This window comes from Phaseolus vulgaris, chromosome 9 (assembly GCF_051622355.1).
Source record: "Phaseolus vulgaris cultivar YP4 chromosome 9, ASM5162235v1, whole genome shotgun sequence".
In the NCBI taxonomy this organism is placed as follows: domain Eukaryota; kingdom Viridiplantae; phylum Streptophyta; class Magnoliopsida; order Fabales; family Fabaceae; genus Phaseolus; species Phaseolus vulgaris.
In genome coordinates this window covers 27610758-27637779 of record NC_143506.1, presented here as the reverse complement: position 1 = coordinate 27637779, position 27022 = coordinate 27610758, and the positions used below count along the sequence as shown (strand labels likewise).

Below are 27022 nucleotides of genomic sequence, written 5' to 3'. Positions count from 1 at the left end.
AACTATTATTGATCTTTCTCCAATAAGTTTGGTGATTGTTTTGCAATATAGAATTTTATCTTGATTAGGTCATGCAAACACTTTAGATTTTAATAAAATATTTCAACCAACCTATTAAATCTAGATAAGTTTTACAAAGCGACATGAGAGGAAGAACTTATATAGATATTCACCACAATATTATAAAAAGTGAAGATATTAATATAAAATAATTGACATAATCAACTAATTCACGTAAGTTTAAAAGAAATGTCCATTTTACATCACAATACATTTCCATTTTACATGACAATACATTTAGTATATAATTCGTTACAAATCATCTTTACAAGCAACATTTAATGGCGATGATGTAGTTCATTTACAAATCTTTTAATGATATATTTTTGTTTATCCTAAATTAACAATTATTTTTTTAACAATATGACAACTTTACTTAGAGTCCCTTTTATGTTGAGTCTTTTTCATATGTTTAAAAATACTTTGTTAAATAATCCATTAACATATAACAACTAATTTATTATCAAATAATTTCTAAAATAAATCAAATAATTATTTATTGAATAGTTTGTTAAATAATTCATTAACACTAAATTGTTTTTTTTTTCAATTTTTATTATTATTAACATATAATAATAACTAATTTATTATTAAAAAAAATTAAAAAGGAAACAAAATATTAATAATTTATTACACAGTTATTAAACAAATTATTTTTAAAAAAAATTATTTAAAAAGTTTATTAAATTTCCCAATCTCATTAAACTAAAAAAATTAAAACAAAGAGGAGTTATGTATTCAGAACAACACTAAACAAATGTAAGTCATCACCCTATACATGATTTTAGTTGTTTAAAAGTTTAATTTTACACTAAAATCATGGTTAATATTCACGACTTATCTTTTATAAAAAAAAAATGGAATGGAGAACTCGACTTCTCTTTTTATAAAAAGAAAAAAAAAATGGAGAACTAGTCTTTCTCTAATCAAAGACACGTACACTTTTACAATAATATGGAAATAAACCGTAATTCAAATAACTTGAAGAATTGACTTTACATAGCTTTAATGCCCAGGTAGTTTTGTCTTCTTTGGACAAAAAGTACAAGCTATACGCAGAAGACGGTCAAAAAAATACTTGATATCAAAATTATTATTAATGCACATTATGAATATGAATTAATACAGTAAGCAGAAAATGAAACTTTATACTATACAAATTCTACCCGCATAAGGGTGCATGTTCCAACGACTTATATCTGTAACTGTAAACATTAACCTTACACGATTAAGGAAACTTTTAACTATACAAATTCTAACAGCATGTGTTCATCCAAGATCCAAACTGTGACATCACTTCCAAAATTCAGTATTTTAGCTCTCCATTTTAGTAACCACGCAGTTGGTTTTCTCGACTTGTGAGGGGAACATAACGAACAGACGTCTCAGTTCGGATACTGATACAACCATCAGAATTCTTATCCACCACCTTTAAATCTTGAAATATGTTTCCGACAGGAATCACCATTCTACCTCCAGGCTTCAACTGATCAATAAGTGGCTGGGGAATTTCTGGTGCTGCTGCTCCAACGTGAATGGCATCATAAGGTGCAAACTCTGGCCAACCTTGCCTCCCATCTGTCAACACCACAATTATCAATCCTCCAATCCATAATCCCAAGTAGACGTTTATTTAACTGGTTAAGAAATAATCATGCAACAGTAGTAGATCCAGTAGATTCTATTGTCGTGCATACAATGTCACACGGATATTTCAGATAACCATAACAAGAACAATGCACTTTAATGGACTCAACATCAAAGAAATTGAAAATCCTGACAAACAGGTTATGTTTTCACCGTTCTACAGAACTATACGTATTCAAACTATGGCATTATGTGTTTAAAACCTATGCTAGAAACAAGGATTGCATTCAGTTATTGTGCTAAAATGAAAAGATTCAATCTTTCAGATTCCATTCAAAAAGAAACTTGAAAAACCATACCACCAGCATGAACAGAAAGGGAACCATCTTTCAATTGTGTAGCAGCAGCGCTTTTCTGAATATTCTCTATCGAAGAAGAAACCAATTCAGGAATATGCTCTACACCAACAGCACGGCCTAGGGGTCCAACCATCAAGGCAAAGCTCGCAGTCAGGTACCCCGTTCCTGAACACAAGTCAAATTTGGAATTGTGACCACCAACTAAAGATAAAAATGTGAAAAGCCAAAAGGACTGGTAAACAGAACAAGAGTTGATCCATGTAGCCTGACATCATAGATCCTTCAAAATATCAACCTAGAATTGGGAATATTCAAATCAATAAGGGGAACCTAAATCTAAATGCTTTTCAATGAACACTGTCACAGTTCTACATCTTCACACCATCTTTCTTTTGCTATGCCTATATAAATATTCCAAAGAAGGGGGCTGTGGCAGAGCTTAGAAACTACCCCTCATGCACGTTTTATGCAATCCACCCATTGCTCAAGCAATTGACCCTCATTAATACATTTTATAAACAACTTGTATAACATGTTCTACCATTTATTTTAATAATCAGCGTCATTAACAGACGGGACAGTGCTTCACACTTTACCTAGGGAAGTCATCAAAAGCAAATCAAACACACACATAATGGAATACCAAGAAAATCTCCATTCACTAACTAGCAAGCAATTCGCACTTCTTTTGAACGTGTTCGAATAAAATTAGACAAGTAAATAATTTTCTAATTTGATTATAATAGATTCATGGAGCATATACCAGAGCCAACGTCCAGAGCATGCATCCCAGGCTGCAAATTCTCCTCAAGTAACTGAAGACACATGGCATGCATATGCGGGGCAGATATAGTGGCATTGTACCCTATGGCCATGGGGCTGTCATCATAAGGCGCAGCTCCATCCGGTACAAACAACGCTCTATCAACTGTCTCCATTACTTCAGCCACTTTACTTGATGTGATCACCCCATAGCGCTGCAACCGCTCCACCATCGCTTTGTTCTTACTAACGCCACTCACAGAGCAAAACCGCTGCAATTTTAAAGAATTCAATAATTTCTAGACAAAAAACGAGAAAACATTCTATTTTTGTTCTCCTCTTGGTAAGAGCGCACTAAGAGAAGACAAAGGCCAGATTAAAAACAAGAAACCTAAAAAGACAAAAAAAAAAACACATGAACTTGACGCAATCGCCATTTCTGAGTTTCAACAACTGTATTTCTACGATTTATTGCTCAACTAAATGAATATTGAGCGTGGTTTCAATTAGAAAAAGAGACAGAAACTTAGAATTGCGAAAAGGAAAGAGGAAGCGTGGTTTGATAAAATGACTATTACCTGCATCCTAAGGAAGAGAGTGTTCCGCGTGAGGAAATTAGGATTTCGGGAAAAGAGATTGGTGATGACGGAGAAGGTGGAAGAGTGCGGTGGAATGCGACGGTGGGTGGAGAGAGTGCGTTTTGTTGTATAAGAAGCGTAATAGCTGCAACCATAAGCCAACGCTGGGAAAGGGTAGTAGTGGAAGTGCAAGCTCATTTTCTTCTTTTCTCGCTCTTTCTTTTCACGCTTTTCCCTTCACACGCTCTCGCCATATATTACCCACACGTGTTAGCCCATTCCTCGGGCTCAGCCCACACGTGGACAACCATAACGGTCTTTTCTCCTGTAGATTCTGGATCCATTGAGTTCTGTGAGTTCCTCACTCCGACTTCACCACTCATCTATTCTATAAAATTTAACAAAATATTAAATAAAATTTAACTAATTATATTACTTTAAAATATTCTTACAAATCTAAATATAATTTAATATTTATACATAATCTAATTTTAACTTATATTTTTTTATATTTATATAAAAAAATGCGACACGATGGAGCATTTGTTGAGGAAATCAGGGTTGGGTTCAAAGATTTGGGAATTTTCATGAATGAGAATTAAAGTGGGAATGATGATAAAGACTAGGGTTTCGATGGGTTTTGGAAAGTAACTTTGACTAAAAGGTTGTGGGAACTAAAAAAATGGGGGGAAAATAAAGTAATAAAATGTGATGGAGAGAATGAAAATGAAGTATTGAAAATTGTGTATTTTATAAAATGGCTGTGAATGTTATATTTTGAATATGAAATGTGAAAGTTATTAAAACATTGTATTATACAATTAATTATCACAGTTTTTAATAATCGTCATATTAAAATCATTATTGTTTACACGATTTTATATAGTGGCTCTGCTATGAAATGTGAAAGGCTACTCACACGAAATCAGGTGGACAGGTGACTTCACAATTTGCACATAACATTGTTGATAAAATCATAAGTACATATATGCATAGTACCATTCTCATTTCCTCAATATTTCTAGGTATAGAAGTTAGGGTTATACGTAATTACTGTTTATATGTTGCAAGATTCTTTAGTTGAGCAAGACATCTTTGACTCATTTTTTTTCCATGATCGAGATGATATTTTGACGACAGTCATAGAAAGACAAGAGCGCCCAGGACATGTGTGCGATACTTGTATTTCTTGGGGACTTCGTGATTACTTTGGTCCACCACCACGAAGAAGTGTAGACTTTACAATCAAGAGGCTTTGAATAAGATGGAGATGTGGTTTGAAGAAAAATTGAATCAAATATGTCATTGCAACAAAATTTTGATGATAAGTTAGAATCTCCTACTCATTCTCAGCAACAAACTCATGGAACACCTTATACAGTTCGTGAGGTTGTTCGAGTGAGCATTAAAGGGAGTTGTGCTATTGCAGATCCATCAGTAAATCATATTCACCTTGATTTACCAAAGCAATGTGAGTTATAACTTTAAGATAACCCCATGCCTCTAGTGGAAATTAATCTACAAATAAAGGGAGCGATAACCATCCATGATGTCCCTATATAGTTCGAATGGACACCACTAGTGGTTGATGAAACTCAAGATGTTGTTGCTTAAGTGCATATATCTAATACAGAGGTTCAATTGGTAGGAGAGGCTTTAGGCATATTTTTTTGGCTTGACTTTGATATTTGGTCATGTCAGTTTTAGTACGAGAATATGTATTACATTGTGTTATTTTTATTTAGTTTTTTATTGTTATAATTTCTATCAATGTTGAACTAACGTTTTGTTTAGGATTTTCTCTGTCATGATAAACATGTATTAGAGAATCTGTTATTGATGATGATGACATGGCAAAAGTTGAGGATGATTTCATATCTCACCTTTTGACCATATTACCTAGATTGGGGAGGAAATCTTTGCATATACGGTGGGACAATAAAGTATTTTACACTAGTCCTACAACCGGTGTTGATGTGGACGATAAAATGTCAATTACATATTACATCGGTTAAGCAACTGGTGTTATATGTAGCCCTGTATTACATCGGTTAAGCAACCAATGTTATATGTAGTCCCATATTACACTGGTTACTCGAGTCAACCAATGTAATATGGGGGCTTCACAAACCCAGCTTGCAATCTAACCATCTCCCTCAAAACCCTAACCGACTTCTCTTCAGTCTCAGGCCCAATGGTACTAAAGTGCCCAACGAAAGGCTCTTTCCGCAAAATCAATTCAGAGTCATAAATGCTTTCGCCACCAACACTTTCATCCACGCCCAAACAAACCCTAGTGGTGAACTGGGAGAGAAAGCCCTCGTTGGCCCATACCATCTCGCGCGCGTGCTACCACATGGCGTCGGAGGCAATAAGGACGAGGTCGGCGGAGGGCACACGATTGAAATGTGGAGGGCGAGGGTTGTGGAGGAGGCGGAGGAAGGGAAGAGGTAGAGTGTGAGGGGAGAGGCATGATGGAGGCAGCGGGAGGTGGTGGAGGAGGAGGAGAAAGGACTTGTTGAGGATTGGAGTGGTGGAAAGCTTGTGGCGTGCCTCATGAGGGTGTTGAACGATGAAAATGGGAGTGACGGTTTGGATAGGAGGAAGGAGGAAGGGGAAGCATGTGGTAGAGACAAACGTGCGTAGGACGATCGTAGTTGGTGTAGATGGAGCGATGGCGAGGTTCAAGTGAAAGAGCTTGTCACTAGTGCAGAAACATAAAACAAATGCGGCTATTTCGAATTTATAAATGCGGCTTTATAGCCGCATTTGATCAACACGCACTTGTAAATCAAGAAATATAAATGCGGCTATATAGCCGCATTTATAAATACCATTTACAAGTGCGGTTATTTGCTTTAACCGCACTTGTATATGCCAAATCATTAAAAAAAATTAAAAATTTTAAAACATCGTCAATCTTGTGTGAAGCCAACGTTGATGAAGAGTCACGGGAGCGCCAACAACGGTGGCGGCAGTAGAAGCGATGGCGGACAGGGAAGCAGCAACGGAGCAAACCAAAAAATCCACAAGAAACCACAAAGACAATGAAAGAGTACTGAGCAATGCGAAAAACCAAACAATGTAAGAAAAACGAATGTCAACCAACGAAACAGTGTTTCGAGACCACCAATGCAAGGAAAAAAACATATATAAGAAAAATGAAAAACATTTATGCATATATTTGTGAAGATGAAGAGGAAGAAAGAGAGTTCAAGAAACTTACATTGCACAAATGGAATGCAGATGCAGCAGAAGGAGACGAACTCAGAGTGCGAACGCGAAACGAAGGCAAAGACGAGAAATAAAGTTTGAAATTGTGTGTGGCGCGCTTCAAAATTTAGGGTAAAAAAGGATTTACGAATGCGGTTAAAGGTAAAACCGCTTCAAATAACCGCATTCGTAAATCAAGCGCTTTGATTTACGAATGCGGCTATACAAATAACCGCATTTGTAAATCAAGTGCTTTGATTTACGAATGCGGCTATTCAAATAACCGCATTCGTAAATCAAAATAATTTCAAAAATGCCACCGCGTTTTTTACGAAAGTGGGTAGTGCAAAAGCCGCACTAAATAAAGTGTATCTTTTTCTTCTTTTTGCACTAGTGTGTATTTTAAATTTTGAACTGTTGGTAGAATATATTACACTAGTTGGATAACCCAACTGGTGTAATATACCATGCTAAGAACAAAAAAAAATTAAAAAAATTCAAGTATTACACTAGTATATTACACCAGTTGTACCATCCAATCGATGTAATATGTACAAAATATTTACAAAAATGTCACCCCATTTTTGTTTACATCGGTTCTCGTTTAACCGGCTTACTATGTCGTTGTAGAAAGTGTTTTTTGCACTAGTGTTTGGAGTTAAATACTTTTGATGATCCTTTGTACATTTTCTTAGCAAGCACATTGGAGGTTGTTCGAAGAATTTCAATGTAAAATATTTCAATGATATAACTACAAGTCATGTAAGTCATATTATGTTATTTATGTTTTTCGTATTGTAATAATTACATTTAACTTATAACTCAATGTGTTAGGTACATGGACAAATTGAGTGCGGAGTAAGGCAAATCATAAATATATGGATCTGTTGAGTCTCAATCCATCTTTGAATATGAAAATACAAAGGTCCAAATCTAGTAATACTTGTAAAATTGGATGAGTGACTAATAGAAGCATATTTACTTGGCTCTATACATTGAAGGATTAGTTTTCTAACTTGTATTTTTTAAAATTATGCTAATCATATAACTAATTGTTTGTCATTCAACATAGGTCCTATTGCCATTTAATTGTGATTATACTTAGGAATTACGTAGTATTGTGGTTTTGTTTGCTTCAAAGAAAACCCAACTTGAAAATGAAAAGCTTATTACAAGGGTAAGTGTAACTGAACAAATATAAGTGTATTTCGACTAACATATGTTATTACTATAATTAGAGTTGTGGCTCGCATAAATATTTTAAGTAGAATGAACAAAACAAGGTCACTACAATTCATATACAACAATTATTTTATTTAAAAATTATAAGAAATAATTTGTCACATATTTCTCATTTTACTATAATAGACAAATTGATTCGTTCGAATGTGACTACTAAATTATGTACTTTATGAGAGTCATCATTTTGACAAGTATTACTACCTCTTGAATAAAGATAACACATTTCAACATTTGCTAAAGTGTATTTTACTTTTATAACTATTACATAATAACATGAAATGTTTCAGATTTTCAATTATCAATCTCCATTGTATCAGGATGACATCCTATAAATAAGACAATAATGGACAACATTCCTTCTTCGACATAGATAATGCAATTAACTTTATTTTCTTGTTTATCTAATTTGTAGGTTATATTAGATTTTTTTTTATTGATTTTTTGTTGAAATGTTTGACTTATTACATTATATGAATATGTAGATTGATATTTTTCTGCATTTCAAGTATTGGTTTTAAGTAAAATCAATTAAATTTAATTGATAAAATGTCTAACATAAATCTATGTTACCGTATGCATTCTTGAAGTGCCTTTCTCATATTTTCCTTCTCGGAAATTGATTGAGAAGAAATAAAACTCCTACCTAACATAATTAACCCTAAGTATCTTACATAAAAAAAAAAACCTCTTTTATACTAGTATAACTTACATTTGTACTCATAAATCCTTTATATACAAAAAAATATCTATTAAGTTTGCTTAGATGAGATGTTTGGCTTAGTGATTGATCATCATTGATTTGGTTTCTTGCCCATGATTTTAGTGAAGTTATAGCTATTAGGATATTGTTGGATAAAATTAATTTCACCTCTAAATATTTCGGATTGATTATAAGTAAAAAATATAAAGTTATTACAATTAATATCATATTATAAAGTTCACATGTGCTTTTCTTTATTTAATTAAACTTTAGATCTAATTTAAACTATCATACCAACTATTCTATTAATGAAAATTTCAAATTTCAAAACAAAAATTATGTAAAATTGAAGATTATATCAAAATTAAAGATTTTTTTAAATGGGAGGATTAAAATCAAGAAAGAAAAAAAAGAGAAAAGAATTAAAATTGCAAATGGAAAACGGAATACACAAACCAAAGTTAATTAGTTTTTTAAACATATACAGCCCAACACTCGTTTAACAATGTATTGTATTAAATGAATGCCTCACGCACTTTTCCTTTTTCTTGTAATGGTGATTCCATTATATGATGCAATAACGGACACATCCTTCATCAGCACATAAAGAACCCTACTACCTTCTCTTTATTTTTAATATTTTTTTTCTACTTTTTTCTTCATTAAAATATGAGGTGATGAGTCCGATCTTGATCCCTGAATTTTTAATTCTTTGTTTTTCTTTTAAGAAATAGCTTCTTAAATTTACCATTAATAACTAAAATAGTTTCAAAAAAATAAATTTATTTAATTTAGAGTTGGAGACTATTTTTTAAAAAAAAAATTGAGAGCAAAATCCTTATACAAAAAGAACATGGAAATTTTTCTTTAAAATAGAAAATATAGAACTAGTATGTTACTCGTGTAAGCTTTAAAAGTATAAAATACTCAAGATTCTTCATAGCTGTATTTTTACTTGCTTTTAAAAAAAAACAAATATATTTTTTACTAATCCGTACAAAGTGATATCGATTTGATTTCTTTTGTTTTCTTTTCATAAGCTCCTTAATTCCTAAACATCACCCTCACAATTTCTGAACATGTTCTACAAAGGTAATTTCCAATTAGTAAAAAACATACAAAATTTCAAAAGCTTATAAAAGTATGAAAATAATAATGATAATAATAAAAAACAGTGACCAGCAACAAAGGTAGCTGCATATTGGTTTGGTTATAAAAGTCCAAACATTCTTTCTCTCACCACTCTTTCTTCTTTATCAGTCTAACTCCTTTTTCTTATTGTAATATTATAGAAAGAACTAAGATACATAAGATTCACATTTTTGTAAACTTGCTTCATAAGGTATCAAAATCCCTTCAAAACTTTAATTCAACTACTTTCTCTTTGACTAATTCTAATCCTTGGTAGGTAGACATTTACATTGATATAATAAATTAGGAAGTTTTTTAATTTATTTATAATGTACGTAATTTAATTTTAATAAATATTAAAATATAAAATTAAATATAATAAAAAATAAATAACTAAAAAACGTATTGAAGAAGAAAATGAAGAATTTTTTTTATATTTTCTCTCTTCACCACTTCAACCCATCTTCTCTTTAATAGTAAAACATAAAACTCATTGCTTATACTTAATTTTTACATGTTTTTTGTATAAAGAAATGAAGGAAAGCAAACATCATTGTTTCTATACTAATGTGTCATTTATTTTAAAGCATAATATCTAGACACCATTCATTTATACTTAAATAAATTATTATTTTATTATAATATAATATTTTATTTTAGAAAATAATTGTAAGTTTGTTTTTAGTATTTGCGGTATGAAAAGAAACTTTATTCTTTATTTTATATTCCATTTTTGAACAAAAAGGTAATTATTTCTTACCTACTTGACAGTGAAATATTAATTTTATATTTACATATGCAAAAATATGTTATAAAAATTTAAATAATTATATATATTTTTTCAAGTTTTTACACTCTAACTAATTTAAGTATTTTTTATATTTTTGTATAGAAATTCTGTTTAGGAACATAGAATGAAATTTTATATTTTATATTTTTTTAACCAGTTTTTAAGTCTGACTTATTTATCACAAATTTCCCGTAAAGTGTCTTAAAATTTTAGTTCTAATTCAATGACTGATATAAATTTAAGGGAACTAAGGACATAATATATGTGTGATTTTTTTTACAATTATAGTTAAATTAATATATATATATATATATACTTATTCTTATTGTATTAGTGACAATGATAATATATATAGAATTTGAGTTTATTATTTTGATTCCCAAAATTGTTGGTCAAGATCAGTCAGTGCTTTGAGGTTTGGAAATTCTTATTTATATTTCTTTTTCGATAATCATATAAGATCGTGCCCTTATTTTCCGATGATAATCAAATTGTGTTTGTGATGGTTTCCTTGATTAAGTGATAATGTGAATTTAGTGTAGTTAATTGTCCAGGTTAACGTGTTATTTACATATACATTGATGGATTCATTAGAAGTGATTTTCTTAAATGGAGAGATCTTTAGGATTTGATTATGATGAGGATATTTGCAAAAACATTGGAGTTTCCTGTTATGATATCCAAATTAGGCAACCATCTAGCTTAGCTAAAAATATTACTGCCTATTAAAATATTTATTTTTATCATGTTTGTAAATAGATAATAATAGAAAATTATTTCTAATTTTATAAGATAGCATACTTTAAAAAAAATCGTAAACTTTCTTGATCTTAATAAAATTATTAAAGTATTTATATTTTATGATTTCAATTTTTCCTTATAATAAATACGAGTTTAGACAAATTAAATACCAGGCGAAGGTACGAATATAAATGACAAGAGAATAAACCGTGTTAATTACTTTGATGGAAAAAAATAAAGCAAAACTCTTTCCATAACAAAAAAAAAAATTATTGAAATATAAATTATTTTGAAATAATAATATATATAAAGTGAATGAAATTAGAGGAAATTTGATACACCCAAAAATTCTACAGTATGAAGTTAACATTTTTAAAGTAGGATCAAAATGGTAGGTTAAAAGAAATAAAAAAGAATCATGATGAAAATATAAAATTATTAGAAAGAAATATATTGGAACATTTGACAAACTATATATCAAATTTATTTATTTTATAGAAAAACTAAAATAATGCATAAAACACTCTTAAAAAGCATAAAGCTTGTAAAATATGTGTGTAATTTAGTTCTAAATAACTCCTAGTTTACTCGTAAATGAAAAAGAAGTGTTGGGAAATGTTTCATAGTACCCCATAATGAATGCAAAAATGTTATAACCAACAGCTATGAGAACCCTAAGCTTGAGCGTTTATATCCTCCAATAACAACATTATATAATTGCATAAGGTAATAAAGTAATAAAGGTGAGGTTATAAATACACCATAAATGTGAATAATTCATACTTTAAAATTTTCACCAATTTAAATATTTTTGAGTTTTTTTCTCCATGCACTTAGGTTAACTGTGCAACTCGTGATGTAGTAATTAAATATGTATTACTGAATATTTCATTAATCCCATATCATCATAATTATTCATATTAAAGTTAAACAATAATATCAAAATAATGAAATAATTTATGTTTCCATATATTCTTAAAAATATATATTACATCTTTTTGATTTATATAAAAAAAGTAAGAAATTATTTTTAATTAATATAAATTTTTGAAAAATAATATATATGATTTTTTTTTATTTAACCATAGATTTCAGAAAAATAGCATTTACTAAAAAATATATTAAACAGCATAACAGTTACACTACCATCATTAATCTCTAACATACTATTACAAAAGTTACTTCAATGACAAGTCCTATATAATACTTACTATTACAAAAGTTACTTCAATGATATGTCCTCCAATAGACAAAATTACTGAGGTAAGCTTAGTGACATGCAATCACTGATGTCACAAAAGCACCAGATCTCACTCTTTTTAACCTAGCTCAATGTTGATGCCATTACCAAAAATATTAAGGATGATAGAAAACAAACTTTGTGTGACTCTATTCTAAGTACAATAAAGCATGTAAGGTAAATCAGAGAGCAGGGACCACAACAGATAATTAAATTAGGTGCATTCTTATCCTAATGAATAGGGCACGTATGAATCGCTTTAGCTTTTTTTAATACCCTCTTGCAAGCAAGGTACATGTTCAACAAAGCTTTATTCCACTTCATATTGCTATATATATATGGTATTAATACAACCACGAATACTCAAGCCAAAACCTATTTCCCTCCCACTGAGTTTTCTGATATCTGCAGCCATTTCAGCAACATGAGTAACCACACTCGCCAGCTAACAGCTACTACCCCTAAGATAAACCAAAGGAAGGAGCGACGCATGTTCTCCACTTCTGATGACAGTGCCATGACCAAGCAAGTTCAGGCCACACATGCCCCTGATGGCCGTGAAATTGATGTCAAACCTATTCTACAAATTGTGGATGAAATTCTGGTTCGGTTTATTGCTCGCACTGTTGAGGGTTATGAAGTAAGAGTTACCTTTTATTGTACCATGTTTACGTTCTGCCACTTTGCATGCATGTGATGAATCTTTAATTAACTCCTCATTTTATTTATTTATCTGTTCTTGTTGTTATTATTATTATAATATCTGGTTTTTTGGTAGGTGAAAAGAGACCAAGATGCATTGGAGATGACTGCTGTTCTGGCTGAATTTGACATGCTTGACTCGCTGGCTTACATCATAAACAAAATTTCGTGTGAGGTTGTTTTCTTATGAAAATCTTCTTAACTTTTATAAAAGTTACCCGACACTGTAACCAAGATAGAATGTGTTCCCATATTTCCTCAAACTATACACACTGAAGAAAGAGTTATTACTTTCCTTATTTTGCATAGAATATACTTTTCTTTGATTCTTATGACAGTGATCAACTGATATCAACCTTCTTATTTACACTTCATTTTTACATCCTCTTGAACAAAAAATATGGCATGTCCAATTTGTACAAATCTCTCTCCTACACAATCACATTTATTTGTTTATTTATAATAATTTGTTAATGGAAATTGACTTGGACTGATAGACTTAAGCCGTGTAATAATTTCTTAAGTTTGATAATATTTTTCTCTTTCTTGTATTTTATCATATTTTTATATTTTCTATCCTTTGAAATATACTCATTTTCTCTTTCGTCTTATGTTATATAACATCATTTATTATATTCATTAGATTTTCAACCTGTTGATTTAGTTGACATGCAATTGTTTCAAATTATTGACTCTTGGTATTCCAAAAATGTCTTTCACATTTTTTTATTTTTTGAAAAAGAATATTTTGAAACATAATAATGTGTATTAAGATTTGAAGTTAAAAAAATAAAATAAATATAATTAAAATATTATTATTTTTGAATTATTAATTGAGTGCCTTTTTCGGTAAATTTCAAAATATCAATTTTTTAATAAAACTTTGGGCCTATAACATGTACCAAAATCTTTATATTTCTTTGAATATCATATAGTGGTGATGCGATGATAATAACATAAATAAAAGAACGTGAATTAAATATGTAACATAGAATGTCCACATATAATAATTACCCTAAAAGGGTAGTTATGTGGCTTTCATATGCATTTTTTTCTGTGTACGGCTTCTCATATGCATTTTCTTGCTAGTATTTACAGCTACAGCCTTGTGTTTTTGTCTTTTGGGATATTTTGGAATATTTATCTCACCAAGTGATTCTCTTGAATATGTGAAAGTATTATGGTTGATTTGATCAAAATTTCTCAGCTCTAAAGTCTTAAAATAAAAGGATCTAGATATGTAATTCCTCACTATATATTGGCAGCTATCATGCAAATGCTCGGGAGGTGGAGATGCACATTCATCGACGATGGTGTTACTGGGCTACATGTCTAGCTATGCATGGCATGCGAAAGTTGTGCTAACCTTAGCAGCCTTTGCTGTGATTTTTGGAGAGTTTTGGCTTGTTGCTCAGTTGAGTGCTGAAAATACTCTTGCCAAGTCTGTGGCCCTCCTCAAGCAACTGCCAGATCTTGCTGAGAATTTCATGTCCTTGAAGCCCCATTTTGAAGCACTCATTAGGCTCGTGAAGGCTGCAATGGAAGTAACCACCTGTATCGTTCAATTCAAGGAGCTTCCATCTGAATACATTTCAGAGGACACACCTCCCATGTCTGTTGCCAGTACTCACATTCCTATTGCTTCCTATTGGGTCATCAGAAGTATTGTGGCTTGTGCCTCTCAAATTGCTAGTCTCATAGGCACAAGAAATGAGTAAGCACACCTCCTTTCCATCATTCACCTCAAATCAATTGTTTTTTTCTTAAATATCAGTGACCCCAATTTCTCAAATTGCAGGTCCATTTCATCTACCACTGAGGCATGGGAATTATCTAGTCTTGCTCACAAAGTTACTAGTATTCATGAGCACCTAAAGAACCAACTGATTCTTTGCTACCAATATATAGGTGGGTACAATTATACTCAGTAAGTTAATTAATTTGCATATATATATATAGCCTGAACTCAAGAGTCTTAATATAGCCTTGGATTAATTTAAAGGGTTTTGAATTGATGTGCTGTTTGAGAGTTTCGGTAAGTATATTTAAGGATAAAATTTATCTAGAAATGAAGCATAAATGACAATTGCATATCCTTAACCCGTTGCAGATGACAAGAGGCATATAGAGGCCTTCCACAATCTGACACGTCTTTTTGAGACAGTCCATGTGGACAACATGAAAATTCTGAGAGCACTGATATATGCAAAGGATGATATCCTTCCACTTGTGGATGGAACTACAAAATCAAGGGTACTTTGATTTTTAGTAACAGGTAGTCCTTTTGTTAAACAAATCTTATTTTTTAGAGTTGAAAACATTGATTTATTGACAAACAGGCTAGTCTGGAGGTACTAAGGAGGAAACATGTGTTGCTGCTCATATCAGATCTTGATCTTTCACAAGAAGAGATCCTGGTACTTGATAATTTGTACAAAGATGCACGATCGAGGGGTGACACACACTATGAGATGGTTTGGATCCCAGTTGTAGACAAAGCGGTCTGGAATGATGTGAACAAACAGAAGTTTGAGTATTTGCAGTCATTGATGGCATGGTACAGTGTCTGTGATCCTTTCATCATTGAACCATCAGCAGTTAAGTACATAAAAGAAGTGTGGAATTTCTCAAAGACCGCTATTCTAGTGGCCCTTGATCCACAAGGCAGATTGTCCTCCCCTAATGCCGTCCATATGATATGGATTTGGGGCAATTTGGCCTTCCCCTTCACAAGTGAGAAAGAAGAATCATTGTGGAAGCAAGAGATTTGGAGCCTTGAGCTGCTTGTCGATGGCATTGATCCTACAGTTCTAGAATGGGTAACAAAATCCTCTGCCCATTTTATTCTATTTCCCACTTGTGTAATATTTTTTCTTCTCAAACTATTTATTTATCACTAAACCATATAAGAAAAAGTATTAATTATAAGGATGCTTTAACAAGATCCATGAAAATTAACATAATCAATTGTTTTCTTAAGATGCAAACCACATTCTTTGGAGTTATATGTTACATTATATACATCTAAATTAAAACAGAACAATTCTCTTGAGAGAAATGAGTCTGACTAAGTGTGAAATGGAAAATTAGTTCCACAGCTGATTCAACGAACTAAAACTTGTAGACACCTCAAATTTTACCAGATCTGATTAGAACTCTAATTGTCATGGTTGTAAGAAGAAATTAATCCAAATTAGAAAAAAATCTTGGTGTAGTCTCTGAAATTATAATGGAGGGTGACTTTAGTCTCTCAATTAAATTCCAAATTGATGTGAGTTGTTAATTTTTTATATTGACACATGAAGTCTGTTGATAGATGGCAGACGGAAAACTGGTATGCCTATATGGAGGTGAAGACCTGGAGTGGATTGAGAAATTCACAGCAACAGCATTGAGTGTGGCAAAAGCTGGGAAGTTCCAGCTGGAGATGGTGTACGTGGGAAAGAGCAACGCGAAGGAGCGGATGCAGAAGATGATAAAAACGTTCAACACGAGAAAGTTCAGTTACTTTTGGCCTAACGTGACGTCCATTTGGTTCTTCTGGACCCGTTTGGAGAGCATGCTGTACTCCAAGTTGCAGCATGGAAGGACGGTGGAAAACGACGAGGTCATGAGCGAAGTGATGACTGTGCTGAGCTTCGACGGCAGTGATCGAGGGTGGGCGATTTTCTGCAACGGCGCCACTGAAATGGCCAGAGCCAAGGGGGACAGTGCTCTGGTATGCTTGCAGGACTTTGACAAGTGGAAGGATAGAGTTGAGGAAGAAGGTGTGGTGCAAGCAATGAAAGATTATCTCGACAAAAACAAACCCCCACATCACTGCAATCGCTTGATCCTTCCTGGGAGCACTGGTGGCATACCCCAGAAAGTTGTGTGTGCTGAATGTGGACGCCAAATGGAGAAATACTTCATGTATCGTTGTTGTGTGGAGTAGTCAGAGTAAGTTGAGTGTAGTGTACTATATTGTTACACACATTGTCGTTGCTTTACTATGTTTAATGTTGGTTTGAGAGTTTAATGTTTTTAGTGTCATAACATAAGTTGTTCCTTTTGTGAGATATGTTAAGATAATGTTTATGTGTACTAGCTGATCTTGAGGCCTCAGAAGCACCATCTGTTTAGGTAGCTGAGACCCCTTGGTAATAAAGTGTGTTGTAGAACTTTTATGCTATGATGGTTTTAAAGTCATGCAAGTGGTAAACATTTATTTTTCTTTGGTTTATGTCTTTTTAATTTTTTCCAAATATGAGAACAGTGGAATGGAAGTCACCATCAGAGAGGAACAGAGAAAGATAGGAGTAGTGAATGGGGACAGAGTGAGGAATGGAGGAGAATATTTCAAAATAAATGGAAAAGAGAAAATGCGTTTGTCTCCACCGTGAAACACACCAGTCTGACCCAGTCATGAGTTTCATTAAAAACAAAGAAAAAAATCCAATCATACCTTTAAATTAAACGACAAAAGACTTGACTCGTTTATTGCGATTTTGAGACTAATGCCCCAAAATATACGTCCAACATTTAACACGACTCCGACCATTGATTTTCACGACCATCAATTTATTAATAATATCAACACTTTAATTTTTTTTTACAGCAATATAAATACTTTAATTAGAATTTTCGAGATAAATTTTATAACTAAGTCATGTTAAAATATCTGTCATACAAGCTGTTATCTAGTTATATGAATGAAAATGATTAAATACTTGATGGACTCAATTTGGTTGACTGAAATTAAGAAAATTGAACCAGCACCATTATAATACTTGAAAAAACAAAAGTATTACCAAGTCAAAAATATTTTATTTATATATAGGAACGTAGCAGATAGTGTTGAAATTTGAAGAATTTGGAATCCTACAACGTTATCAACTCTAAGTTCCCAAGATGAAAACAAGATTGCATATTATGTTTTAAACAGAGGTTGTTATTCAGCAAGACGAATATGATGGTGATGAGGTTCACTAATTCGGCTGTGCAAGGATACTTCCAAACGTAATTTAGTGATGTGGATAAAAAATTTAAATTTACTTACTGGCCATGTGTCAGTATATTACTAAGAAAAGATAAAAGCAGAAAACACGAAACGAAACAAAAAATGTCACTTATGGCAGCTTATAGGTAGGTGTTGTCAGTTGTAAAGGTGCGAGCAGCACTAACTAGGAAATGATGAATAAAGAAGATCTTACTCTAAATAATCTAAGTGCAAGTGAACCTTACAAAATACTAATTACCCGAGTTTTCAAAAAACTGTTTTTCATAAAAGTAAGACTATTTTATTGTTTTTCTCATTTGTTGAAAGAAGACAAACTCAAGAGAAAAGAAAAATAAATAAATAAATAAATAAAAACCAATCAAATGAAGAAGTAAGAAACTTACAGGTAGGAGAGGAGGTGTGGAAGAGAAAAATCAAAGAAGAAGAAAGAGAAGTGCAATTTTTTCCACACGGTTTTGTCTCTATAAAAGTAAGAAAACAAAAAAAGGATGCAGAAGTGAGTGCAAAGCACAATGGTTGTGAAAAGTGGGTTATTTGTTCTATCACTGTTTTTGTTCTTAATCTCCATCGACGCGAAGCTTGAACTCTACCCCGCAGATTTCAAGGCACTATTGGCTCTGCGAAAGGACCTCGGAGTCAACGGTGAACTGGAGGCAAATGAGGCATGTTACTCGGAGGGTGTGTTCTGCGAGCGAAGGCTCTCGACCAAGGAAACCTACGTGCTCCGAATCACGAGGTTGGTGCTGAAATCCAAGCATCTCAACGGTGTCTTGTCCCCCGCAATAGGACGCCTCACAGAGCTCAAACAACTCTCTCTCTCCCACAACCAACTCGTTGACCGCATCCCTCCCCAAATCGTTGACTGCCGCAAGCTCGAATTCCTTGACCTCTCCAACAACCTCTTCTCCGGCGAGGTCCCCTCCGAACTCTCCTCTCTCACGCGCCTCCGCGCGTTGGACATCTCCTCCAACAAACTCTCCGGCAACCTCAACTTCCTCAAGTACTTCCCCAACCTCGAAACCCTCTCCGTCGCCGACAACTTCTTCACCGGAAGGGTGCCTTCTTCCGTCCGCTCCTTCCGCAACCTCCGCCAATTTAACTTCTCCGGCAACAGCTTCCTCGAACCCTCTCTCCGCTTCCAACATTCCTCCTCGTCAGACACCGTTCTCTCCAGACGTTACCTTTTGGACGGTGGTGATGCACCTTCTCCTGCGCCTGCCTCAGACAAGAGAAACTCCCAAGCTTCCAATGTTTCCCCTACAGAGGCACCTGGTCCTTCCCCTAACCACCGAAAACCCAAGCACAGTAAGAGAAAACTCGCAGGGTGGATTCTCGGGTTTGTGGCAGGGGCACTGGCGGGAACCTTATCAGGGTTCGTGTTTTCTCTGTTGTTCAAGCTGGCTTTGGCGTTGATCAAAGGAAGAGGAAAGAGAGCGGGTCCTGATATTTTTAGTCCCTTGATTAAGAAAGCAGAGGATTTGGCCTTCTTGGAGAAAGAAGAAGGGCTCGCTTCGATGGAAATCATTGGACGCGGTGGCTGTGGAGAGGTTTACAAGGCTGAGTTACCAGGAAGCGGTGGCAAAATGATTGCTATAAAGAAAGTGATTCAACCTCCCAAAGATGCTGCTGAATTGGCAGAGGAAGATAGTAAGATTATGCATAAGAAAATGAGGCAAATTCGGTCTGAGATTACAACTGTGGGACAGATTAGACACCGAAACCTTCTGCCTCTGTTAGCGCATGTTTCTAGGCCTGATTGCCACTACCTAGTGTATGAATTCATGAAAAATGGTAGCTTGTTGGACTTGCTGGACAAGGTTCAAAAGGGTGAGGGAGAGTTGGATTGGTTGGCGCGGCATAGAATCATGCTTGGTGTTGCTGCTGGACTTGAATACCTTCACATGAGTCACAACCCTCGCATCATTCATAGGGATCTCAAGCCTGGAAATATTCTTCTCGATGATGACATGGAAGCGCGCATAGCTGATTTTGGACTGGCTAAGGCAATGCCGGATTATAAGACTCACATAACCACCTCCAATGTTGCTGGCACTGTGGGGTACATTGCTCCTGAGTATCACCAGATACTTAAGTTCACTGATAAATGTGATATCTACAGCTTTGGGGTTATCCTTGGGGTGTTGGTGATTGGGAAGCTTCCTTCCGATGAGTTCTTTCAGCATACTGAAGAGATTAGTTTGGTCAAGTGGTTGAGGAAGGTTTTGAGTTCTGAGAATCCCAAGGAGGCTATTGATACAAAGCTGCTCGGAAATGGGTATGAGGAGCAGATGCTTCTGGTTTTGAAGATTGCATGCTTTTGCACCATGGATGATCCCAAGGAGAGGCCTAACAGCAAGGAAGTTAGGTGCATGCTGTCTCAGATCAAACACTGATCAATCTGTTGGATAAGTACACGTACGTACCATATTTGTGTTAACGTCTTCGTGTTTAAGAATATAGTTCATAGCTGAGTGATCAATGTTGCTTCATAAGGTAAATAATGAAGCCGTGTAATATTGTTTCCTTCATCACAGATTTGCTGAATTTCCAGAAATGGAAAGGATATAGAAAGAAAAATTCAGCATTGCAATCACCTATGTCCAAAATTAATCTATTCTGTGTCACTATTTGCTTGCACTTTGTATTTTTATGTATCCACCCTGAAAATAAAATACTCCTATTTTGGTACCATTGTTTTCATTTGAGTACTGTAATTGATAGGCTAAAAGAAAGCACCCTTCCTCCTTTGCTACATCTTTGTCAATAGAGCACTAAAAGTTTTAAATTCTGTTTTATCCTACAACAATAGGGGCAGGAAGGGGCAACAAATTGAATAAAAAGTAGTTAATATCTTCTCTAAGTGAAACAATCATAATTAGCTTGCCATTATGTAATGCATAATGAATCTCCTAAAATGTTTAAAAAAGTCTAAAACAGAAAAAAAAAACTACCACAACGGATGACTCAACAGCTATGAAGCTCAGACACTTCTTTTCAATGGCGTGTGGTGTCGGATATTCATATCGGACACCGACACTCGTATAACACTTGTAGAACACGTATCCGTAAAGTGTCCAATTCAAAAGTATTTGTTGGATTTCTGACAATTCTAATGCGGTTCTAAAAAAATTTAAAAAAAAAATACATTAATTTTTTTAAAACTCAAATTTATTATGATTATAAAAGTAAAAAACAAATCTTTTTAAACCAGTCATGAAAAACATTTTTTTCTCCAAAATATAATATAAAACATACTTGTGCACATAAATCTTTACTATCAATTTATATAATATATAGATTCGTGTTCTCGTATTTTATTATACGTATTTTTGGTGTCCGTGTCGTATCTATATAATTTCTGCCCCCATAGTCAATAATATATAGTATGTATATCCAAGTCAACGTTACGGATTCAAGGTTTGTAAGGTTTCCATATGTCCTCATTGAGGACAAGGGGCCAGGCCAAGTGGGCCTGTGATATAATTTACACTGAATAGTGGGTCATTGGAAAGATAACGATTGAGTTCGTTAGTCTAATAAGTGTAAGGAGAAATTATCAAACGGGCAAAGAATTTAGGTAAAGAAGGATTGCAGACTATACAGCACCAATGTTGAAACAGACATTGTACGCTACATTCATACGACACCAATATATGTGTAATTTTCAACGGAAAAGACACTATTTGATACGTGTGCATACATTGGACACGTTTATATGTAATATTACTATGATTTATATGATAGAAAACTATTATTAAAAAATACTTGAAATTCATTTAAAAAATAATTAACCTAAAAAAAATTATATTATATGAATCTGGAAATTAAATAAAAACATTTTCAATATATTTATATAATTTAAATATTTTTAATTATATATAGATTTTGTTTTTTATTTCTATAATCATAATAATAAATTTAAATTTTTAAAATATTTATTTTTAAAATTGTGTTAAAATCATTATAAACTTAAAAAAAATATTTTTTAAATTAAATATTTTATTGATACGTATTTTACTAATGTTGTATACGAATATAATATATAACTTATAAGAACAGATAATTTAAGAGAGACATATTATTTAAGAGTTGTGTGAGAAATTCATAAATCATATACCATGAAAGAAAAATCCACATTAACATTGATGATTAATCGTACACTTCACTTTTTATATATACTTTTCCTTTATTCTTTGGATTTTCACATATGAAGGACTAAAAGGGGAAGGGAAGAAAAGGGAACTAAGATGATATGGGAAATTTAAAACAAGTTCTTGATTTTGAATATAGAAAGTCCACACTTTTTTTACAGTGAAAACAGTAAAGTAGGTGCAAAAGAGGAAAGATGTGAAAGAAAGACAACTTCTGTTTTTCTTTTTGGTGAAATGCATTAATAATAATATTAAGGCTCACAAAAAAAATCCAATTCATAATTGATCCAAATTTATGTTATTTTTAATTTATTTAAATTGATTTATCTCAAATTTAAATTTATATTTTTAAGTTCAATTCATTTAGTTGGATATGGATTAGATATAGATTAGATACATTTTTAGATTATCAAAGTCGACTCGGTTGACCCAGTCCCATGTCTGATATCGAGCCGAGTTGGGCTGAGTCCCTGTTGAGTCAACTCCGTCCGGGATGATGCTGAGCCGAATCAAGCAAGACAGATGTCGAGCTATGTCAGCCTAAGCTAATGTCAGGCTAAGTCAGTTCAATCCGATGTCGATCCGAGTCGACTTGGCCCATGTTGAGCCAAATTGACCCGGGCCCATGTCAAACCGAATTGGACCGGACCGATATCGAGTCTGTGGGTTTATGACTCACCTTTCCGTTTTCTTGTCATAATTGGGAGGTTAATTGCCACAATCAATTGCAATCAATGGGAGATTAATTGTGCAATCAATTGCAATCAATGGGAGATTAATTGCCACAATCAATTGCAATCAATGAGAGATTAATTGCCGCAATCAATTGCAATCAATGGGAGGTTAATTACCATGAATTGTATTTATTATTGTTGTCTCCTAGAACCACTGTATATAGTGGCTTCCTTCAAGCAATGTAACACACTACAAACAAGCAACACACACTTGCTTCCTCTCTCTTTCATATACTCTCTATTTCTGTGTAAGTGTTTAACCCATATAGAGAGGATTTGTTTTAGGGCTATTTATCTATTAGTCTGAGAGGAATTCATTGTACTCCCAGTATCATTATAGTGAAAGTTTTGGCTCTCTCGCCGGTGGTTTTTTACCTCTATTTAAAGGGGTTTTCCACCTAAAAATTCTGGTATCATTATCACTTTACTTGTTACTTTAATTTCTCATAATCTTTGGTTGAAATTATCACGCTTCTGCACACGATATCCTTACAAATTGGCATCAGAGCTTTTCGATAATTCAACCAAGATCTATTGTTCAATAATGTCGAAATTGGATATTGAGAAATTTGATGGTAAAATCAGTTTTGCTATCTGGCGAGTCCAGATGCTAGCTATTCTCACAGAATGGTTTAAAGAAAGTTCTGGCAGGTAAAATGATGAGACCAACCACTATGACGGAGGAGCAGTGGGATGAGATGGATGAAAAGGCATTGTCTTCAATCCAGTTATGCTTGTCCCGTGAGGTGTTGCGTGAAGTCATCAACGAGAAAAGTACAACAGGCATATGGGGTAAATTGGAGTCTCTATACATGACCAAAAGTCTTGCAAACAAACTCCGGTTAAAGGAGCGACTCTTTACACTCTGAATGTCCGAAGGTACTCCCATCCAATCTCACCTTGATGAATTTAATTCCATCATAATTGATTTGGAAAATTTGGATGTTAAAATTGATGATGAGGATAAAGCAGTTCTACTTATTGTTTCTCTACCACCCTCGCACCGACAATTCAAAGAAATTATGTTATACGGTAATTATCTTACCTTAAGCTTTGATGATGTCAAGACTAATTTACTAGCCAAAGAAAAATTTGATACTCAAATTCATTCTGAAAATTCTGGTGAAGGATTAGTAATTAGAGGGAGAAACCAAGAGAAAGGTAGGAACACTAAACATAAATCTAGGTCAAAATCTAGAGGCAAGAACTCCAAATATTGTCGTTATTGCAAGAAAAAGGGACACGAGATCTCTGAATGCTATAAATTGAAAAATAAGCAAGATAGAGAAGATAAGGGAAATGGTAAACAACTAGAAAAATTTTCCGAAGCTAGTATTGTTGAAACTGAATCTGATGGGGATTCTTTTGTAGCTTCCAACACTGAACAGAGGTCTAGAAATGAATGGATTCTTGATTCTGGTTGTACTTTTCACATGTCTCACAATAGAGATTGGTTTACCACATATGAACCAGTTTATAATGGTCTTGTTTTGATGGGAAACGATGCTCAATGCAAAGTTGTTGGTGAAGGAACAATCAAAATCAAGACACATGATGGAATTGTTAGAACTTTAACAGGTGTCAGATATGTCCCTGAGTTGAAACGGAATCTCATTTCCTTAGGCACCCTTGAATCTCATGGGTGTAGATACTCAGCTGAAGGTGGAGTTTTAAAAGTGTCTAAAGGAGCTCTTGTGTTACTAAAGGCAATTCGATGTGATAGTTTGTATGTGCTGCAGGGTTCAACTGTTACAGGTTCTGCAGCTGTTGCCTCACCCAACAAAGATAACACCAAGTTGTGGCATATGAGATTAAGCCACATGAGTGAGAAGGGAATTCTAATCCTCAAAAAGAAGGGTCACCTTGGTAACCACTGTACTGGAAAGGTTGATTTATGTGAACATTGCATTTTTGGTAAGCAGAAAAAGGTTAGTTTTTCTAAAGCCATACACAGAACCAAAGGTACCTTGGATTACATTCACTCGGATCTTTGGGGTCCGTCAAAAGTTCCCTCCAGAGGTAAATGTTGTTATATGATGACAATTATTGATGATTTCTCACGAAAACTATGGGTGTATTTTCTCAAACATAAGAATGAAGCATTTTCCACTTTTAAAGAGTGGAAATTATTGATTGAGAATCAGACTGACAAGAAGATAAAGAGGTTAAGGACAGACAATGGCCTTGAGTTCTGTTCGAATGAATTCAATGATTTCTGCAAGAAGGAAGGCATTTCCAGACACTTCACCATCCCAAGTACTCCACAACAGAACGGGGTTGCAGAAAGAATGAATAGAACTATCCTGGAGAGAGTTCGTTGCATGTTCTCCCATTCTGGTTTGAGCAAATCTTTTTGGGCTGAAGCGGCTTCAACGATCCTAACAGATCCATTGATTGCAACATTCCAGAAGAAGTTTGGTCAGGTAACCCTGTTGATTATTCTAATCTTAAAATATTTGGTTGCCCTGCTTATTCTCATGTAAACGAGGGGAAATTAGAACCTCGTGCTAAGAAGTGCATTTTCTTGGGTTATGGCTCAGGGGTTAAAGGCTATCGTTTATATGACCCATAATCTCACAAAATAATTCACAGTCGGAATGTGACCTTTAATGAAAATGTTATGCTTTCTTCTGTAAAAGATACTGTTATCTCCTCAATTGATACAGGTGACCAGGAAGATGCTCGAGAGAATGTGGAGTTTGAGATTAAAACACCCGCTCATGAGGAAGACGTTCCCAATTCCTCCAGTACTCAAGGTGATCAAGTCACTGTTATTGATGGTACAAATGAACATTTGAGTCCACATGAGCAATGTCCACCTAAACGACGAGGATTACCACAACCATGGTTTATGGCTCAAGAACTTCCACAACAGAGACCAAGAAAACCGACTCAAAGATTAATTGCAGAATCAGCCAACATTGCTTATGCTTTAACTATTGCACAAGAGATGGGTGAAGAAGGTGAACCCAATAATTACTCTGAAGCTATCTCTGGTGACGACTCAACAAAGTGGATTGCTGCTATGCAAGAAGAAGTTGAGAGTCTTCTCAAAAACGAAACATGAGAATTGGTGAAGTTACCAAAAGGAAAACGAGTCATTAGTTGCAAGTGGATCTTTAAGAGAAAAGAAGGGATCCCTGGTGTTGAGAGTACAAGGAATAAAGCAAGATTTGTTGTAATAGGTTTTGATCAAAAGAAAGGTATTGACTTTAATGAAGTTTTTTCTCCTGTTGTTCGTCATACTTCAATACGTATATTACTTGCTTTAGTTGCCTTGTATGATTTGGAGCTGGAACAGTTAGATGTGAAAACTGCTTTTCTTCATGGTAATCTTGAGGAAGAGATTTACATATAGCAGCCTTCGTTGTACTTGGAAAGGAGGACCATGTATGTCGTTTGAAAAAATCTCTTTACGACTTGAAGCAATCACCAAGACAATGGTATAAGAGATTTGATTCTTTCATGGTTGGACATGGATACTCCAGAAGTAGCTATGATAACTGTGTTTATTTTCAAAAGACATCTGATGGGTCTTTTGTATACTTGTTGCTATATGTTGATGACATGTTGATTGCTGCAAGAGATAAATTTTTAGTTAACAAGTTAAAGGCTCAGCTTAGCAGTGAATTTGATATGAAGGACTTAGGTCCTGCCAAGAAAATTTTGGGAATGGAGATCAACAGAGATCGTCAAGCTGGAAAACTTTTTCTATCACAAAAGAAGTATGTTCTTAAGATGATTGACAAATTTGGAATGCGAGATTGCAAAGCTGTTAATACTCCAATTGTCGCCCACTTCAAGTTGTCATAAGATCAGTGTCCAAAATCAGACAAGGACAAAAGACACATGTCACAGGTCCTGTATTCAAATGCAAATGCAAGTCTCATTATGCAATGGTATGTACTAGACTGATTTAGCTTATGCTGTTAGCATTGTGATAAGTGTCTAATTTCAGTAATATTTCATATTAAAATATAGGCACTTATGAGGATTTATTGCTAATTTACATATAAAATAATCCCTAATTTAT

The 27022-nt window shown here is 33.9% G+C and overlaps 3 protein-coding genes and 2 pseudogenes across 3 annotated transcripts; 3 read left to right on the top strand and 2 right to left on the bottom strand.

Annotated features, from left to right (window-relative positions):
- Positions 1-1138: 1138 nt before the first annotated feature.
- On the bottom strand, positions 1139-3636 carry LOC137821714 (protein-L-isoaspartate O-methyltransferase 1). Its single transcript, XM_068626441.2, has 4 exons — positions 3347-3636; positions 2770-3040; positions 2007-2171; positions 1139-1638 (listed from the first exon to the last, which is right to left on the bottom strand). The coding sequence occupies exons 1-4, from the start codon at positions 3542-3544 to the stop codon at positions 1388-1390; spliced, it is 885 nt and encodes a 294-aa protein (XP_068482542.1). The 5' UTR covers positions 3545-3636; the 3' UTR covers positions 1139-1387.
- A 980-nt stretch (positions 3637-4616) lies between these two features.
- LOC150025235 (uncharacterized) lies at positions 4617-5361 on the top strand (annotated as a pseudogene).
- An 85-nt stretch (positions 5362-5446) lies between these two features.
- LOC150025234 (tRNA-uridine aminocarboxypropyltransferase A-like) lies at positions 5447-12818 on the bottom strand (annotated as a pseudogene).
- On the top strand, positions 12759-17293 carry LOC137820711 (protein SIEVE ELEMENT OCCLUSION B). Its single transcript, XM_068624925.2, has 7 exons — positions 12759-13043; positions 13182-13280; positions 14371-14819; positions 14904-15013; positions 15216-15358; positions 15445-15924; positions 16422-17293. Exons 1-7 carry the CDS (start codon positions 12828-12830, stop codon positions 17037-17039), a joined length of 2115 nt encoding a protein of 704 aa, XP_068481026.1. The 5' UTR covers positions 12759-12827; the 3' UTR covers positions 17040-17293.
- A 1185-nt stretch (positions 17294-18478) lies between these two features.
- SOBIR1 (Leucine-rich repeat protein kinase family protein) lies at positions 18479-20792 on the top strand. The gene has a single exon (XM_068624656.2). It carries the CDS (start codon positions 18617-18619, stop codon positions 20495-20497), a length of 1881 nt encoding a protein of 626 aa, XP_068480757.1. The 5' UTR covers positions 18479-18616; the 3' UTR covers positions 20498-20792.
- Positions 20793-27022: the final 6230 nt, after the last annotated feature.